Source organism: Lissotriton helveticus, chromosome 12 (assembly GCF_964261635.1).
Source record: "Lissotriton helveticus chromosome 12, aLisHel1.1, whole genome shotgun sequence".
Taxonomy (NCBI): domain Eukaryota; kingdom Metazoa; phylum Chordata; class Amphibia; order Caudata; family Salamandridae; genus Lissotriton; species Lissotriton helveticus.
In genome coordinates this window covers 846,408,074-846,426,909 of record NC_136073.1, presented here as the reverse complement: position 1 = coordinate 846,426,909, position 18,836 = coordinate 846,408,074, and the positions used below count along the sequence as shown (strand labels likewise).

At 47.5% G+C, this 18,836-nt stretch overlaps 1 protein-coding gene across 1 annotated transcript; it reads right to left on the bottom strand.

Moving 5' to 3' along the window:
- Positions 1–920: 920 nt before the first annotated feature.
- On the bottom strand, positions 921–15,784 carry UQCR11 (ubiquinol-cytochrome c reductase, complex III subunit XI). The gene is made up of 3 exons (XM_078671355.1): positions 15,654–15,784; positions 8,148–8,287; positions 921–1,126 (listed from the first exon to the last, which is right to left on the bottom strand). The coding sequence occupies exons 1-2, from the start codon at positions 15,701–15,703 to the stop codon at positions 8,167–8,169; spliced, it is 171 nt and encodes a 56-aa protein (XP_078527481.1). The 5' UTR covers positions 15,704–15,784; the 3' UTR covers positions 921–1,126; positions 8,148–8,166.
- Positions 15,785–18,836: the final 3,052 nt, after the last annotated feature.

The following is an 18,836-nucleotide window of genomic DNA, read 5'->3' as shown; positions in this document are numbered from 1 at the left end:
GAATGAAGTGGGAAAGGGATGGCCTAGTTGGATGATGAAGAGTGGCAGGAGGCAGTGACCCCCCCCTAAGGGAAGTGGCAATCTCGGCCAGACTGAGGCTCGTCCAGCTCAAAATACTGCACAGAGTGTACATCACTGGACTCTGCCTGGTCCGCATGGGGAGAGTGGAAGGGGGGATTGCAGACGTCAATGTGGCCGAGAGGGCACATTCATGCACATATTGTGGGAATGCGATCACATTTAGGTGTACTGGCACAAAATACATGATGTCCTTAGTGAAGTGCTAGAATTGGTCGCCTGCCCTGAGGCGAAGAGATGCCTTTTGAATGTATGGGAACCCACAGACCTGAACAGTAAGGGCAAGATCTGGGCCACCCTAGGCCTCATGATAGCAAAGAGAAACATTGTGCAGTTGTGGGGAGTTGTGCTATAGAAGAATAGATGAAAAACATGGACTGGTGTATGTTCCGGAAAAAAAGACAGTACATCTAGCGCGGGCTGCCCCAAAAAGTGGTCCTTAATCTGGGGTGCCTGGAACGCCTACCAGGAAAATATATGTTGCCCTCCACATAATCCCTTCCTGATGATTACCCTCACCGTAAATTATGTAACCCAGACCACTCCATTGCCCTGTTCCTGTTGCTAATGTGATTAACACTACTATTGAATTAATTCCTCTTATCTGTAAAATGCTATGTCGATTCATGATGTTTAATAAAAAGAATTATTAAAAAAACATAACATTTGAAATTTGCCATGAGTACGTGTGGACAAATTAACACTGGATATTTGCAGCCAACATGAGCACTTTTAGGTCAAAATGTTGACTCAAATTGAACAACGTGGACTTCACAAGAACGCATGTTACACTGGAAAAAAAATGTGAGTGTAAATATGAAAGAAGACAATGGCTCACAAAATCAACAAAATAAAGCAGCATTTATTTAAACAAAGCTTCAAATAAAATTAGTCAACAGTTATCCATGAAAATATTTAACGGGGAAACAAATATTTGTTTTATGCCAAGTAGTAATGAATCGAACGGGTTTTAGCATCATCGAGCTTGCCCTTCTTGTTCTGCTGTGCAGTGAACCTTGATGACAAAGTTGACGCAAAAAGGAGTCATCTGAAATGAAGACGAAAAAAAAGCATGTCAACTGTTAAGCAGTACAAAGGAAGCCCACCACAATACTTTTGTTTATTGTGCAGCATTCCACACAGATTTGCATGACCATGCGCTATTAAGCTCCCTGTGGTCAATGCAGTTCTTTATCTATGGCTATTCGCAAATTTGAGTACATCTTAATTATTGGTCTCTAACAACTTAAACAAGGACTTTGCATATTAGAAATGCTGTTTGCTGCCATCCTGAGCAAATCTGGGCCAAATATTTCATAATCAAGAAAAATATCTACATAGGAACCTAAAGAACAAGTTACTTACCTTCGGTAATGCTTTTTCTGGTAGATACAGTATCTGCCTGTGGATTCCTCACCTTGTGAATATCCCCCTGGTGTCAGCAACGTTCGGAAAATTCTTTGTAGCACGCCGGCGTGGACGACGTCATAGGAGCATGGCATCGCGCGCGACTCCGTCTGACGTCACCGACTCCTTATTAGACCCACGTCGGCGTGATAACGTCAGTTCCGCCCTTTTTTCCGTGCCATCGAGGCACCCGGACGGACCAACGACAGTAAATATACATATATACAGTGTACACAGTACATACAAATCAAAACTGCACACAAAGTGCGTAGCAAAGGTATCAAAAACCAGAAATATAAATACATAAACCCCCAGGTATAGCAGAGCGGACAACGGGGAGGCGGGTGGGTCAGTGAGGAATCCACAGGCAGATACTGTATCTACCAGAAAAAGCGTTACCGAAGGTAAGTAACTTGTTCTTCTGATAGATACATCTGCCTTGTGGATTCCTCACCTTGTGAATAGAGTCCCACAGCAGTCCCCACTCCCGGAGAAGGGTGTCCACTCTGCTATACCAGGAAATCTTGGAGGACAGAGCGCGCGAAGTGGCCGTCCCTCCTCACTTCTGTATCCAAGCAGTAGTGCTTCGCGAAAGTGTGGAGGGAGACCCAAGTCGCGGCTCTGCAAATGTCCTCAACAGGAACACCTCTAGACAAAGCGGATGTTGCAGACTTTGCTCTAGTAGAATGTGCTCTAATACCCTCAGGAGGGTCATTACCAGCCAGAGAGTAGCAAATCTTGATGCACAGGATTATCCATCTGGAAAGAGTGCACTTGTGCACCGCTCTGCCTTTTTTGCAGCCAGCAAAACCCACGAAGAGCTGATCATCAACACTATAGTCTCTAGTCCTATCGAGATAGAAACTGACTGCTCTATTTGGGTCCAAGCGATGAAGTCTCTCCTCCTCCTTGGAAGGGTGAGGGGGAGGATAAAAGGTAGGGAGGGTAATGGATTGTCCTAGATGGAAGGGAGTTACCACCTTAGGAAGAAAAGCAGCCCTGGTCCTGAGAACCATTATTTCAGCATGAATGGTCAAGAATGGGGGCTTGGAACTAAGAGCCTGAAGCTCACTTACCCTCCTTGCCGAGGTAATTGCAACCAAGAAGACTGTTTTAAAAGAAAGAAGCCTCATGGGACACTTGTGCAAGGGTTCGAAGGGAGAACCCATCAAATAGGTTAACACAAGATTCAAATCCCAATGAGGAACAACAAAAGGAGTAGGAGGGAACTTATTAGTGAGACCCTTCAAAACTCTTAAAACCACAGGAGACTTAAAAAGAGAAGGCTGATCCGGCAAACAGAGAAATGCCGATAAGGCCGAAAGATACCCTTGACTGTGGCAACAGCAAATCCTTGCTGCGCCAGAGAAAGAGCAAACTGTAAAATGAGCCTTCAAGGGGTCAACAACCCTCTCCCCACACCAAGAGACAAATTTAGACCACCTATAAGAATAGATGGACTTAGTGGAGTCACGCCTGGCAGAAAGAATGACATCCACCACATCGTGAGGGAAAAAAAAGGAATTCAAGTTGCCCCGTTCAATCTCCAGGCATGAAGGTGTCATGTCTGGAGGTGGGGGTGTAGAACTTGCCCCTCCATCTAAGAGAGGAGGTCTGCCCTGAGAGGGAGATGGAGCGGCGGGTGAGAGGAGAGGTGGAGAAGGTCCGTGTACCGCACCCTCCTTGGCCAATCCGGGGCAACCAATATGACTTGGGCCCGGTCCTGGCGAATCTTCCTCAGAACCCGAGGAATCAAGGGTATGGGAGGAAACGCGTAAAGGAGAGGATTTGCCCAACTCAACTGAAACGCGTCCCCCAAGGCTCCTTGCATCGGATACTGGAGACTGCAGAATGACGGGCAATGAGCATTCTCACGAGTGGCGAACAGGTCCACCCGAGGAGTCCCCCACATCTGAAAGATGTCGTGAACAACCCCCGGATGGAGCCTCCACTCGTGATCGGCAGAGAACTGCCGACTGAGAACGTCTGCACGAACGTTCAGAACTCCGGCCAGATGATTTGCCATCAGACAAATCTGATGGTCCTGAACCCAGGACCAGAGGCGCAGAGCCTCTCTGCAGAGACACTGCGACCTCACTTCTCCCTGCTTGTTGATATACCACATCGCGGTCGTGTTATCCGTCAGGACTTGAACCGACCGACCGCGAAGGGAAGGGAGGAAGGCCTTGAGCGCCAGACGTATCGCCCGCAATTTCAGAAGGTTTATGTGAAGCAACCTTTCCTCTGGAGACCAAAGACCTTTGACCTCCAGATCCCCCAGATGAGCACCCCACCCGAGAGTGGATGCATCCGTTATCACTGTGGCAACCGAAGGAGGCAGTTGGAAAGGCTTCCCTTGAGACAGATTGCCTTCCACGCCCCACCAAGACAGATCCGCTGCAGTTTCTCTGGAGATCCTCACAGACTCCCCGAGATCTCCGTTGTGTTGATACCACTGCCTGCGGAGGCACCACTGGAGCGCCCTCATGTGCCAGCGTGTATGGTTGACCAACAGAATGCAGGAAGCCATCAGACCGAGCAGACGAAGGACCTTCAGGACTGGAACAACCGCTCCATTGTAGAATAAAGGAATCATTTCCTGTATGTCGCGAATCCTTTGAGGTGGAGGGAATGCACGACATACAGTAGTGTCCAGTACCGCACCTATGAACAGGTTGCGCTGGGAGGGCACCAGGTGAGACTTTGGTACATTTATCGAAAAACCCAACCTGTGCAACAACTGAGTTGTCTCTTGCAGATGATGGAGCACCTTCTCTGGCGACTCCACCTTGATCAGCCAGTCGTCCAGATACGGGAATACAGGTATTCCCGACCTCCTGAGATGCGCAGCCACCACTGCCATCACCTTGGTGAAAACTCGAGGCGCAGTAGTAAGCCCAAACGGAAGGACCGCAAACTGGTAGTGCTGCGATCCCACCGTAAAACGGAGATACTTTCTGTGCGACTTCAGAATGGGGATGTGAAAATAGGCATCCTGCAAGTCGATCGACACCATCTAGTCTTCTTCCATCAGCGCCTGAAGAACCTGTGCAAGTGTGAGCATTTTGAACTTCTCCTGCTTGAGATAGAGGTTTAAAATCCTGAGGTCCAGGATAGGACGTAACCTGCCATTTTTCTTGGGAATCAGGAAATACCGGGAGTAGCACCCCTGACCCCTTTCCTGCTCTGGAACCACCTCTATCACACCTTTTCGGAACAGTGCAAGGACTTCTTCCTGCAGGAGAAGCAGGTGGTCCTCCGAACAATAACCTTGGCAAGGAGGGTAATTGGGAGGGAACTCCTGAAAAGGAAATGCATACCCATTTTCTACGAGATTGAGAACCCAAAGATCCGATGTAACCGATTCCCAATCCCGTAGAAAATTAGTAAGCCGACCCTTTACCGGACCTGCATGATCCAGAATGGCGGATCTAGGGCTGCTTTGCTGCTGCGGGTGGGGGTTGATTGTTAGAGGAGGAGGAGGCTTGGCGTCCACGAGCACGACCTCTTTGTTTACCTCTGTATGATCTATACAAAGGGTTCGGCTTGCTGGCCTTGCTTATAGGAACGAAAAGTGGATCTACCAAATCCCCTAAACTTCCTAGTGGCAGATCCTCTAGCCTGCAGGCCCAAAGATCTTGCCGTTGCACGGCTATCTTTGAACCTCTACAAGGCTACATCCGCTTTTTCCCCAAAGAGGCCTGTCCCGTCAAATGGCAAGTCCATTAAAGTGGATTGTACATCTGCAGAAAATTCTGAAGATTTCAGCCATGCGGCCCTTCTCGTGGCAACATTAGAGTCCATTATCCTGGCCACAGAGTCCGCCGTGTCCATGCCACTCTGAATTACTAAGCGGGCTGCAGCTTGAGTATCAGAGACTACCTCATTGAAGTTCTTTCTATCTTCCTCTGGAAGCTTAGTTGACAACTGTTTCACAGAGTCCATCAATGCATGAACATCTCCCGAGCAGGCAAGTAGCATTGGTAGATTTTAAAGCCATGCTACCCGAGGAGAAAATCTTTTTTGCAGACTGGTCCAATTTTTTAGAGTCTTTATCTGCCGAGACCTGAGGAAAAGAACCTGCAGACCTGTTGGAACAAGCGGCCTGCACAACCAGACTTTCCGGAGAAGGATGTGAAGAGAGAAACTCAGGGTCACCAGGTGCCACCCTATAACGTCTTGCCACCGACCTGGAAACCGCAGGAGCAGTCAAAGGTCTCTTCCAGACCTCCATTATCGGCTCAGTCAAAGCCTCAGTGAATGGGAGTGTAGGCTCTATAACAGAAGAAGGCGAATGCAAAACCTCCGTGAGGATGTTAGGCTTGTACTCAACAGTAGGTAAAGACAGTTTGAGCAGATCCGCAGCCTTCCTAATTACAACATGGTAGGGTGCCACGTCCTTAGATGGTGCATCTGAAACTGAAGGCAAACCCCACTCAGGAGAGTTCCAGACCACTAGCACTATGCAGGTCCTCAAAACAGTCCCATTGATCCAGAAGTTCTCCATCCTGCACTTCAGGATCTTCATATTCCTTTTCCTCCAAGAGGCGCTGAGCTCTGCGCCTCGACCACTCCATACGAACCGAATTCGACGGATTCGGTAATGACTCCAACGGAGCCGGAACCAGCGTTGAACAAGGAGCCGGGACATCCGAAGGTAGAGATTCTCGAACGGGCGTGGTACCTCGATCCAAATCACGAGGTCGTTCCGGAGCCGGCGAAGCCGTGTGCGGAGTCGACTACCTCGGAGGCGCCGTACCGAGACAAGGTGTAAAAGGCATCGGCATAAACGGCATAAAAGGTGCCGGAGCGTAAGCTTGAGGGACGCCCAAGTTATAAGACAATGGACCCATGGAACCAGCCGGTACACCAGCGGGGTACATTGCCCTCGCATAAACGCCAAACATAGCATTAAGGAAATGAGAGGGGTCCTGTCCAGGACCAGGAAAGGGAGGGTACGAACACATCGGCTGCTCCAAAGGAGGCTGCTCCGGCATCGGTTCATCTTGGCCCTCCTGATTCTCGGGGTCTTCCACCGGAGTCGGAGCCCGAGGAATCTCCCCATCTCCTTCATGCTCCGAAGAATGGCGTGACTCCGGATCCGGTTCTTGCTCCGGAACCGGGGAACCTTCACGAGATTGCAAAGGAGAAGGAGACACGAAGTCTTTGTGATGTTTGAGGCTTCCTCTTCGAATCCGAAGACTCTTTACCAGAGTGATGTCTTGAGCTATGCTTCCTCCTCTTATGCTTTTTCTTCGAGGAGCCCGAAGCGTGACCCAAAGCAGACTTCGATCCAAACCTCGACCTCTCTCTGGACCTCGACCTCACTCTGAATCCCGACCTCGAAGCTGATCTGGACCTCGACTTCGATCGCGACTTCTGCCTCGACCGTCTAGACGTCGACCTCGAAGACCTTCCAGCCTCTCTTCCTTTCACCTTCGCAAGCAGAAGCTTAGCCTCCCGCTCTCGTAAAGCCTTAGGGTTCATCTTGAAGCAGGATCGACAGTTCTTTACATCATGGTCCGATCCAAGACACCACAAACAATCGTCATGCGGGTCGGTAATAGACATCATTCGGGCACACGATCCGCACTGCTTGAACCCCGTCTTCCTCGACAACATCCTTGACTAAGAAGAGACACTCGACAGAGAAACAGTAACACAAAATAGCAACAAGTTACTATCAATTCAATTCAATTAATCTTTATTTCGATCATAAAAGATTATAAAAGATAGAAGTTACTATCTGAATCACAGAAGATCCCACAAACCGTTAGCGTCGACAACGCGGAAAAAAGGGAACTGACGTCATCACGCCGACGTGGGTCTAATAAGGAGTCTGTGACGTCAGACGGAGTCGCGCGTGATGCCATGCTCCTATGACGTCGTCCACGCCGGTGTGCTACAAAGAATTTTCTGAACGTTGCTGACGCAAGGGGGATATTCACAAGGTGAGGAATCCACAAGGCAGATGTATCGATCAGAAGTCTCGTTTAAAAACAAGTTTACCTTAAGTGAACATTTATGTATGTTCTTGAGCCTCCCTAAACCAGTCACTTACATTTTTGGTGTGAAATCATTTATTTTGTTAACAAAATCCACTTACAGTAAGGGCCCCTCTCCACAGATCTATAAATTCAGTAAGTCAGAATTTTACATGCAAACATTAAAAAATAAAGAGCATGAAGTCGACATTGGTAGACCTTCAATGAGAGCAGACGAACCACCTAAAAAACGATTTCTATAAAAATGTACCTTCTGTGCCAAATAATTATTTAAATTGTATCCAAGTTTTTATCTGACCACATTCCAAAGTTCGGGATGCTCAAGTGCACCAGGCTGCCACTTCAGGACTTACATAGCTTAAAGAACAGGGAAGTGGTTGTCCTCTTTCTTGTGCTAAAGGAGTTAAAAGTTTGGAACAGGTCAATGATTAACTATTTTATCCATCACCAGCAGGCACCTCTCATCTCAGACCCAATAAGGACGTGCCTGATTGGAACGAGAAGTTGATCAGCTTTGGTGTGGTCAATGGCACCTGAAACAACTTTCTTTGTCTCGCAAAGACTAAATGCTCTAAATTCGTTCTTGAGCAACTGAAGCCTCAAATCAAGAGGACCAACTGGAGGACAGAAATACATGTTATTTCATCATAAACTTACCAAAATAGGTGAGCAAGAACTAATCATCTGTCTTAAATTTGCCATTGATGTAAGGGACATAATCCAAAATAAGCCTCCAGTCTGTGGACCACACAAGACCCACTCCACCAACAGCGCTCCATGTTCCTAGTATTGGAGCCCTACAAAACAAAGGACATTAATTCAATATTTCAGCTACTACAATGTACCCCACTACACAGCTCATTACCTGGACTTCTACTCATTCAGAAACCATAATGTAAGCCTAACTCTGAACTCCATACCAATCATCATCATCCATATTGCTGATTTATATTCAAAGAATAACTAAGTTTTCAAGTAATTTGAAGCTTTTTTGGCACCATCTGTAGACGTAGTCATGGCTGACTGAATAATGTTCAGTGGTTCCACAATCTCAGTACAGTTTAAGGGACAATATTTTAGGCAGTGGCTGAACGGTTTAAAAATAAATGTAATAAAACATGGTTTCAAAGTTTTCTTTGAGGCCTTACTGCTGAATACCACAGTTGACTAATACCAATGCTGACTAGTCGTGATTACACCTAATGCTCTACATTCCATCACCCAACACTTCCTGGGTATCTCGCTCTTGCAGGTTCTTTTTCATCCCCGCTTTCTCTTCCTCCTTTCTCCCTTTTGCACCTTCCATCCTTGCCTCGGGTAAAATAAGACTGGGCATCTTAAAATGAACACAAGCACCAAATTCTAATAATGGCACACATTTAGCACAGATTCAAGGAATCAACATTTAGAATCACTGTAGTGCTTTCTACATGCCTTTTAAAAATTAAACACTATGATGAAACAGTGGGTTTAGAGGTCCCTTAAAAGGACGGATATCTATGCATATAAACAAACATTTATTGGATTTATGGGTTTAACCACTCTTTCACCATCCCTCTACCCAAATTAACCACCCAAAATAATCAGACATAAGACCTAAATAGACTCTCCAAAAACGGTTTGTGACAGAGACATCTGAGTAGTTTTGTTTATGAATGAAGCTCATGTACCTGAAAAAAGTATGGCTTAGAGAAAGGATACTCAAGCGCTGGCAAAAACCTGACATCAGCAAGCAAGCATCAGAACCGTCTAATAGCACAGTCGTTCTAGTGAGGTTTCCAGGGTACCTTTCGATTAATTAAACACAGGGATGGTCTGTAAAGAACACCATGTTACCACTGAATATCCCTGATGTAAAGGGCACTTTGGACAAATTTAAAGTTCCTTCTAAGGCATTATCACCCATTGACAAGCTATCCTGCTGAAGCGAGAACATACAAATGTTTTCATTACTACGCTGCAACCCAATGATGCCCTTAAAAAGTTCATTCCTACCCCTAGAATCCAAGCGAAGCCTTGCCTGCATAGTCTAAGCAGATGCCAACCCAGGCAGTCATCTGCTCCAGATTTCTGCTTCTGGGTTGCAGCCTTCATCTCCCTTTGCTGTAGTGGATATCCCTCCATACCCATGTCAGCAGCCGCCTTCCTTTTAGATTGAGAGTATGAGACAGTGCAGCTGTCTGGTTGCCAGAGACAAAGTGGCCTTACCTAGAACGTAGAGTTGCTCGCAGCACACCAATTGCTTACCATGTTATGTTATGTTATGTTATAGGTATTTGTTTTGCGCACAGCTGCTCCAGCAAAGGAGCGTCCTGGCGCCACCAACAAGGCGAGACAACACAACAAGCAGCCGGAAACGAAAAGCTAAACGGGAGTACTAAAACAAAAATGTTTTAATAGCTTTCCGAAAAGGCATCAGATCCTCCAACAGACTAATTTCCACCGGGAGGGAGTTCCAAAGAGTTGCAGCTTTGACACAGAAAGAGCGTCCACCAGCACGACAGAGCTTGAAACGTGGAACCACGGCAAGAGCCTGGCCAGCGGAAGGCAGAGCACGAGTTGGAACATAGAGGGACAAAAAATTGGACAAGATCTGGGGCCCCATGCCCTTAAAATTTTTTAACGTCAAACAGGGGACCTTAAAATCAATTCTCTTCCTCACAGGAAGCCAATGCAGAGATCGAAGGACATTGGAAACAGGACAAAATCTGGGCAGACCGACTATCGCTCTTGCTGCGGCATTTTGTACCCGCTGCAAGCGGGAGATCTCTGCCTGATTAGCTCCCACCAGGAGAGAGCTGGCATAATCCAGGCGAGAGATAACCGTAGCCTGAATCACCAGCTGCCTAGTTGGGGCATCAAAGAATCTAAGCATGGGTCTCAGGCCTCGAAGAACGCCAAAACAACAAGCTGCTGTTTTCTTAGTATGGCCGACAAAAGTAAGGCCAGCATCCAGCCAGACTCCCAGGTTTCTCAGTTCCAGGACCGGCGACGGAACTGGACCCAATTCTGAGGGCCACCACCTGTCGCCCCAAAGCTCCACTCTCTTCCCGACAATCATAATCTCTGTCTTAGTGGCAATAAGCTGAAGGCAGTTCGCCGTCAGCCTGTTGGCCACCGCCTTCAGTCCTTTCTGAAACCTGGGGGCATCTAGTTCCGCATCCCCGCTGAGGGTAACCGCCAGCTGAGTGTCATCGGCATATGAGACCAGAGTCAGGCCCCATTGCCTGGCGACCTCAGCCAGCGGTCTCACGTACAGGTTGAATAACGTGGGGCTCAGCGAGGATCCCTGCGGAACCCCCATGGCCAGAGGATGATATTTGGACTTGAAGGGAGGAATAGCCACACAGAATGAGCGATTGTCAAGGAAGGAGTGAAACCACCGTAGGGCCTGTCCCCCAACACCAATCTCCCTTAGCCGATGTAACAAGATGCTATGGGAGACAGTGTCGAAGGCGGCGCTGAGATCTAATAGTATCAGCGCCGCCGTCTGACCAGCATCCAGCACCATTCGTAGGTGCTCTACCATGGCCAGGAGAGCCGTCTCCGTGCTGTGCCCAGCACGGAAGCCATGCTGCGTAGGATCTAAGGCTTTAGTCCGGGCCAGATGTTCTGACAGGGCCAGGTTAACATGGGCTTCCGCAATCTTTGCCGGCCAGGGTAAGAGTGATATGGGGCGATAGCTTTCAGGTTTCGAAGGGTCCAGTGCAGGCTTCTTAATAATTGGGGAAACCACCGCCTGCTTCCATCTGGTTGGAACCACCCCTGATTCCAATGAAAGATTAACTAGGGTACAAACTGCAGAGCGCCCCCGAAAAGACTGTTCTCTGAAAAGAGCAGATCTAACTGGATCCGACGGAGAGCCCGATTTAATCTGCGAGGCAAGTTTAGTAAACCCCTCCAGAAGCAGTGGGGGAAAGGAGTGCAGGACAGAAAGACTTTGAACCCCTTCTTGATCTTCCAAGACGGGCCCCGAACTGGGGAAGGCCCGGTAAATAACCTGGACCTTCTCCAAAAAAAAGGCAGCCAAGGCCTCGCAGTGGGAGGTGGACCCCACTGCCACAGAGGAAGTCCTTTTCGCCAAGAGATCTTTGACGGCCTTAAAAATGGTCTTGGACGGGTTCGAGCTATTGCGGAACTCCAAGGCATAAAATGTCGCACGAGCTCTACAAATAGCACGATGGTAAGTCCTGACGGAGGCAACATAAGCAGCTTTCAAATCAGCCCCATACGTCTTCCGCCACGCCCTCTCCGCCCGTCTACAAGCACCCTTCAGGGCACGCAACGCACTGTCATACCAGGGGCTCGACTGTCGAAGACACTCACTTTACTAGACACAATGGGAATCAGAGAATCCAGCGCCCTAGAGATCCACTCACAAAACTGGTCATAGCCTGTTTCCACGTTATTCAGTGGGCCCAGCGGCTCTTCCGCTAGAAGCCGATGCAGATCGTCCAACTTAAGTTTATTCCAGCGCCGCCTGGGCACCCTTCTAACCAGTGGAGTGGGAGGGATCTCAGGTAAGGAGAACCGACAGGTCACCAGAAAGTGGTCAGTCCAATCTAAAGGGGAGATAGCCATATCCCTAACCTCACCCAAGTTGGTAAAGAGGGGGTCCAAAACATGGCCTCCTACGTGGGTGGGCTGAGATACCTGTTGGGAGAGCTGCAGAGCCTCTAAGTCAGCTAAAATACTGCTCACCGTCGGGTTGGTCTGAGTGTCAAAAAGCAGGTTCAGATCACCCAAGATGGAAAGGTTAGCACAACCCAAAATTAGTGTACTAACAGCATCTGGGAAGGCATTTCTGAACACTACATCGCTACCTGGTGGACGGTAGACAACCATCCCCGAGAGCGTAAATTGAGGACTGATTAGGATCTTAAAAGAGGCGCTTTCGCAGCCAGCGATGTTAAGGCCACTCCACTTACAATTGAAGCAAGACCTAACTATGAGGGCTATGCCACCCCCTCTCGTAGGTCGATTCAATGTGTACATAGAGTACTCAGGGGGACAGGCTAAGTTGATGATAGCCGTGTCTGCATCCTGAAGCCATGTTTCAGTAATGGCAAAAACATCTGGCGACTCTTCCTCAATGATGTCATATATGGCTTGATGGTGTTTAGCCACCGATCTGACATTCAGGTTCAAACACCCGTAGGGTGGGGACCAAACCAGTGGTCCCAGGGGCGGATGAAATGTCCCTCTGACGGACGGATACCGGAGAATCAAGCATCCACTCATCACAGGGACAACTATAGGGACCACAGAGAGGATAAACCGGTGGCAGCTGACATCTATGGGCTGACAGACCAATAGACCATAGACTCTCTCTAGAGTAGGTGAGCATGGCGACTAACAAGTAAAAGCCTGTCCAGCACAGTCCTCCTACCCGCAGCGCCCCGCATGGCCTTAGCGCGGACGGGCGCAGACGGGCGCAGACGGGCAGGTCTCTGGCACGACTCCGGCTAAGTGACGGCGCCCCCGCTGCGTGATCCCGCTGCGCTAGGGGAAGAGCTTTAAGTAGCTGTCTCTCAATGGCGCCTGCGCAGTAGAGCGCACGCCGATCCTATCACCTGCCAAGCACCCACACCACTACAATATGGCGGCGAAAAGAAGAAGCGACCCGCCCCAAGTACCGGACCCGCTCAAATGGCGGTGTTCCACCTATTACAGTGCAAGTATAGGGCCCATTAAAAACAAGGGGAAAGTAACAAAGTTTAAAGCAAATAAGTAACAGGAAGTTTTAAAATACAATTTCAGCGGTGGAATGAGCTGGCTTTACTGACATTCATTTGCCTGCTTCTTTCCGGTGACTTACCTCGTGCATGGAGCATTTCCAATTTAATGGTGTCATTCTACTGCTCAATTTTACAGGCCTACCTTTTTCTTTTCTTGTAAGCACTCCACAAGAGTTCATGTGTTCTCCCTTGTGTGCTTCTCATCAATTGGTTTGCTTAAGTTCTTGAGATGGAATTTTTGAAAAAATACAAATGATAGGTTTTTAGATCAAAGGATGAGCAAGACCTTTTTGGTGGCCAGGGTGGGTATTGCTGAGCTTTGTAGTTGCAAGGACAACATTTTCAATAATCATTAGCTTCAGAAGAAAAACTTAATTTTTATAATTCACTGGAGCAAGAAAGTTGGGGTGGAATTTAGACAGGTGGGTCCACTGTGCTTCTTGGAAGAGGGTCTGCAATATTTCTTCAACTTAGCTTAAGGCAGGGAGGATTCCATTTGAAAACATTGGTGGTAATGGTTCAATAAATGTGCTTTTCCCACATCTTTTGGAGATATTCTGAACCAGTCTTCTATTATTAATTTAGAGAAATCCTCCATTCAAGCATGTTACTTGTGCTGCAGCTTTTAGTAAGTGCGATGTATTCAAGTGCTCCAGATAAGGTATCTTGCTCCACAGAATTGGCCTCCGTTTACAAGCTGATCCAAGATTGGTGAATTTTGTGAATTCGGATCACCACTTCAGAAAAGATTTGGGTGGCTAGGCAAAAGGAAAAACAGCAGGATTGTAGGGTGCCCATCAAAGATGAGGTTAGTTGAGCCACTCTCTGGAATAAGAGCAGTTAGATCTTTGGATCTGTTTTTACATTCTCCTGAGACTATTCAAAATAAGAAAGGCAGCTAAGTAGTGGGGGGAATAACATGTTTAAAATGCACAGGTTGGGCGAACAATGTACATGTCAGGGAGGTATGAAGCAACACAGACCAGAAGGTGGGGGGGGGGGGGGGAGGCAGCTGATGAAGGAGGGCAAGAAAACATATGCACTCCCATAGAAGAAAAACAAGGTTGACAGAATGAAAGTAGTGGAAGGATACTAGTCATCAAGTCAAAAGGATGGAGGAGGAGAAGAACCAAGCAAAAGTGAATGCAGATCTGCCAACTCGCACAGTGTCAACCTGTTCTGCACGATATCCACTCCCTTCACAGCATCACCCAGTGGGGGATGCGTTCTCACACGTTGGAAGGGAAAAAGGGGTGGAAACCAGTGGACTTCCAGCAAGTCTTTGGAGGCTTTTCAAAGCAGACTTCCATTAACAAGTGTGAAAACACCTTAGGACACCGGAACGTCTAGCTTTATTTTTTTTTGAGTAGGAGGTTTGGGGGAGGAAAGGAGCAATAGAGTCTCTATCGTAGGTATCAGCACGAGGCCGCTCCAAAGTCACGTCCTCTCCTAGTACTGTGATTTTTTTAAGTTTGCAAGCCTGCGAGTGGCAATAAGGCGAACCAGTGGTAAGTAGGGACTCTATACGCGCACTTATTTTCTGGTATGGTCTCCAAGGGGGTGGGGGGTGCTTTAAAAAAAAAAGCAGCTAAACTTTGTCTGCATGCGGATAATTTTTTTTAAATTAGGTGCAATGGGCCTCTCACATCCCTGTGCCCAGGTGTTACCACTGCACTAATGATACGTATTCTCCAGAATATTGTATAGGTGTTGATATTTTGATGTTCTGTTTGAAAGTGAAGCGCCTCAGGAACTCTTATTACAGCCCTAAAACACACAGTGTCATCAGTGTAGCCCCGTGGTCATTCATGGTCACTGTAATCCCTCATCCACGTTTGTGACTTGTCCTCGATTTAAATTTTGGATTATATGTCCCTCACGCAAACGACTGGAGGCTTACAAATGATAAGCTCTTTGTAAATTAACCATTTTGGTGCTACTGCCCCACTTGTCAATCGGCGAAGGGTACCACCATAGTGAAATACTGAATGTTACTAGGGCATATTCTAAAAATGCCAGACAGATCTCTGAATTCATAGCTGACCACACAACCTCTAGCAGCCCGCGTGATAAATGCTGTGGGGCTGCCCGAGATTGTTCTCAAATGGAATATGGGGGCGGCTGTCATAGAAAATATACAGGATGCATCAGACGAGAGGCTGTACACCACCCAGCATCAAAAAAACACAAAGGGGGGTACTCAAACCGAATACCCAAATTAATTGGCGGGGGGTGGGGAGTTTCTCACAAAATAAACAATAAGAAAAATGATTCCCCAAATAACTGAGCGACAGTCCATAAAGCAAAGCGTGTCTGTCAACAGTAACCTACACGGTCCAGGTTAGGCTCTTGAACCTAGGGAATCAATGCTTTAAAAAAAATAGTAAACAGGCGACCCCAGTGCCCTGACAGCCGCGACCCTCACCAGTTCTTGGCCAGCTGCAGGTAGCGCGGCCCCAGCAGTTTGCTGATCATCGTCCCTGTAAACGCGACCCCGCGGCTCAAAGTGACTCTGGCGGTCAGTCAGCCCAGACCCAGCGGACAAAGATGGCTGCCGGGGACCTCCGATCTACGGGCTGCCCGCGGCGCGCCTGACCTGAAACTCAAAAACGATTGGTCAGAGGAGACAAAGACTGCTAGCAGGCACGTGTACAACACCCCCTATAGAGGGCCCTCGTGTGGGATCATGGATAAAGAAAAGGGACAGATCCGTCAAAGTCGTTTACACCACTCTGTATGCAAAGGAAATTCAACCGTTAATACTTCAATGGCAGAACTGTACGCTGGTGAAGTTATTATCTTATTCGCAGACTGAAATCAGCCATTTGTTCCCAGTGGAACAAAAGCAGGACATGCGGTGAAAAGGCGACGCGAAAAATAACAAGTACATAGCTGTCAAGGTTTCAGATTGCTTTTGGGTGACATTTTCATAATTTCAATGTAATTATGAATGACGTTCAACAACTATGCGTGTCACTTTTCCTTGAGCAAAAATCAAGCAATGAAGACGTGGGAAACAAAAAAAAGAGAAATGACACCCATTTGAGCAGCGAGAAACATTGAGAAGACCTTAAAACTGCTGCAATGCACCAGAAAAAATGGAAGAGCACTATGCGATATATGTATTCAAACGATTTGTGATGTATATGTTCAAACCAAATATAATATATAAAATAAAAAACTGGAAGAGCACTAAGTAACATGACACAGATATTGCACTCATCTTCGGTGAGTGGTCTGCTGCTGGGCTCACCTGTGTCATGATCAGTGAATCAGCCTCTCTGCAGCGCCAGGCTGAGAGAAGCCAGGGAGTGTGTCTTTGGCCTGTCTTATGCGGGGGGTCGGGGGCAGTGAGCTCACAATGGGAGTGCTGCTGTAGAACGAGCTGCTGTTAGGGGCTACCCGTAGTCTCACAATGGGTTGGTGCTGAGTGAGACTTGTTTTCACTTCGTTGCCTAGTTGTTGTTTTTTTGTTGTTGCAGTTCTTATATAGTGTGAACTTGACCTGCAGGTAACAGAGCACTTTACATGAGCACCCGTTACATTTCACATGGAAACAATCATATTTTTCAGGCACAGGTGGGCCGCAGTCATTTAAGCTGATCTCTGCCACTGCAGTAGAGCTGTGTGGTTATAAGAGGGCCAGTGTGAGGTGTGTCTCACTTTGGGCATCCTCCGTGTATTGCAGTGGCTTGTGATTGCCATCCATCAGAGCTGGCAGACCACTGGTGCTTGGCACTTTTAAGTTTGCACCTGTTCCAGGAGTACAGACACCCCAGTCACAAATGTACACATTCCCTGAGGTGTTGCCAAGTTATCTTGAAAATTGTTGACACACTGCAGTTTAAATAACATCATTTATAAATCAGTGGGCAAGTTTGATGTGTCTCGGGTGACGGGGTACTGGGGCCCAGGAATGAGGGGACATCACGCTATGTGAGATAGTGCTCCGACTCCTCTGTAACCCCAAAATATCCTTTGTTGTGCACTCACTGCAGGGCCCCTCCACTAGCACCTACAGAGTTTATTGTGGCACCAGTCTATTTCAAACAGCGGACAGAGGGAATGAGGATAAACAATCTGAGTGTTGTCACAAGCACATTGAAAAAGGCATTGGATCCACAGGAGGTTGGGTCTGGCGATGTTGTCGCTTTATTTTATTTTCTGAGACTGTACCTCTCACGTGACCCAGAGAGGCTCAGCATGAGACCACAGTACCCCATCCTAGCTAAGGATTCTACACAGCGCGCTCTATTAAAAAGAAAATTTTATTAGAAAAGCCGAGACTATCTCACTCCACCAGGCACTTATTCTTGGTAAATTAGGCAAGTGCAGCAATTCGGTACGGCGGGCCGCCTCGTGGCCGAGGAGAATGACTTGATTCTATAACAGGACCGGAGGCTTCAGATTATGCTTCTCTTTCTATTTTTATTGCCACTCACAGCAGCCAATCAAAACTTTTTTGTATGCAGAAAATACTACACATCCCATGATGCTTTGGTCTACATCACTTCCTGTATGACCCTATAAGAGCCACCATAACCATTACGTGAGCCTTTTTCTTTGCTGCTAACGCAGGAAGTTAAGTGTCCAAAATTATTCATGATTATTTTGCTTGACTGCTTATTTAAAATAGTCTGTTTATACTGAAAATGACAATGTATGTTGCTCTTGTACACGTACATCGCGCTGCTCTGCATGTTTGCCTTTGACGTATTGGTGCATACTAAAGTCGTATTTTAATGTGACATGATTTCCCTAATTGCCGGTGCGTTATATGAGAGTTTTTTTACCCGATTTGTCGTGCGTAGCCCAATTGGGCTATTTTTGGGTAGGGTTGAGCTACACACAACATTTTTCGTCCCTGAAGTCCTACAGAGCTCATTTTGCTCGGAGTTCCTTTGGAAAAGAGACCCTGCCTACGCCTGATATGGCTGTAAGAGTTATCTGGCCGTGGAGTGTGCACAAACTTCTTGAAATCTTTGTTCTCTGGCTCTCCCTACGCTCTGTGGGCTGTAAGAATATTTATACAGATTTTGCTGAGGAGCTAGGTGCTTATTTGGTATGTGCTGTGGGTTGGCTCCGCGCTTACTCCTCTTCCTGTCCAATACATTTTATTCTACCCTGAAAATGGAGGATTGGGTCAGTTATGAGGATGATAACCTATATGAAGAGGAAGTAACTACCCCTTCCTTGGAAGATAATATTGTGGAGGCCCTGGGCGCTACTGTCCAGGAGTCCGTGAACAAGGCCGTGGAGAAGGCAGTCCCTGAGACTGTGCAGCAAGCATTGGCTGCTGCGTTGAACCCGATTACAAAACAGTTAGTGCGATTGCCAAACGTCACAGCTTTACTACTTCTGTTGAACCGTCTAAGGATACCACAGTCAGTGGCCCCCAGTCCAATTCTTGGCCCCATGCTGACGCTCTCTCTTCATTGCCCCCTTCTGGTAAGGCCAAGCGTCCGGACACTGATACCACAGGGACTGATACCCCTGATGAGGCTCCCCCAAAGAAGAAAACTAGGAAGACAAAGCACGTGGAGCAAGACCTATCCCAAAATATGTCTACCCCGTTCACTTTTAACCCTGCCGACATAGTCCATCCTAG

Bases quoted from the DNA above. Each gene is read 5' to 3' on its own strand.
- UQCR11 (XM_078671355.1), bottom strand. From the start codon at position 15,703: ATGATCAGCAAACTGCTGGGGCCGCGCTACCTGCAGCTGGCCAAGAAC. The intron at 8,288-15,653 runs GTGAGGGTCGCG...TTTGTTTTGTAG, and splicing joins CTGCAGCTGGCCAAGAACTG to GGCTCCAATACTAGGAACAT.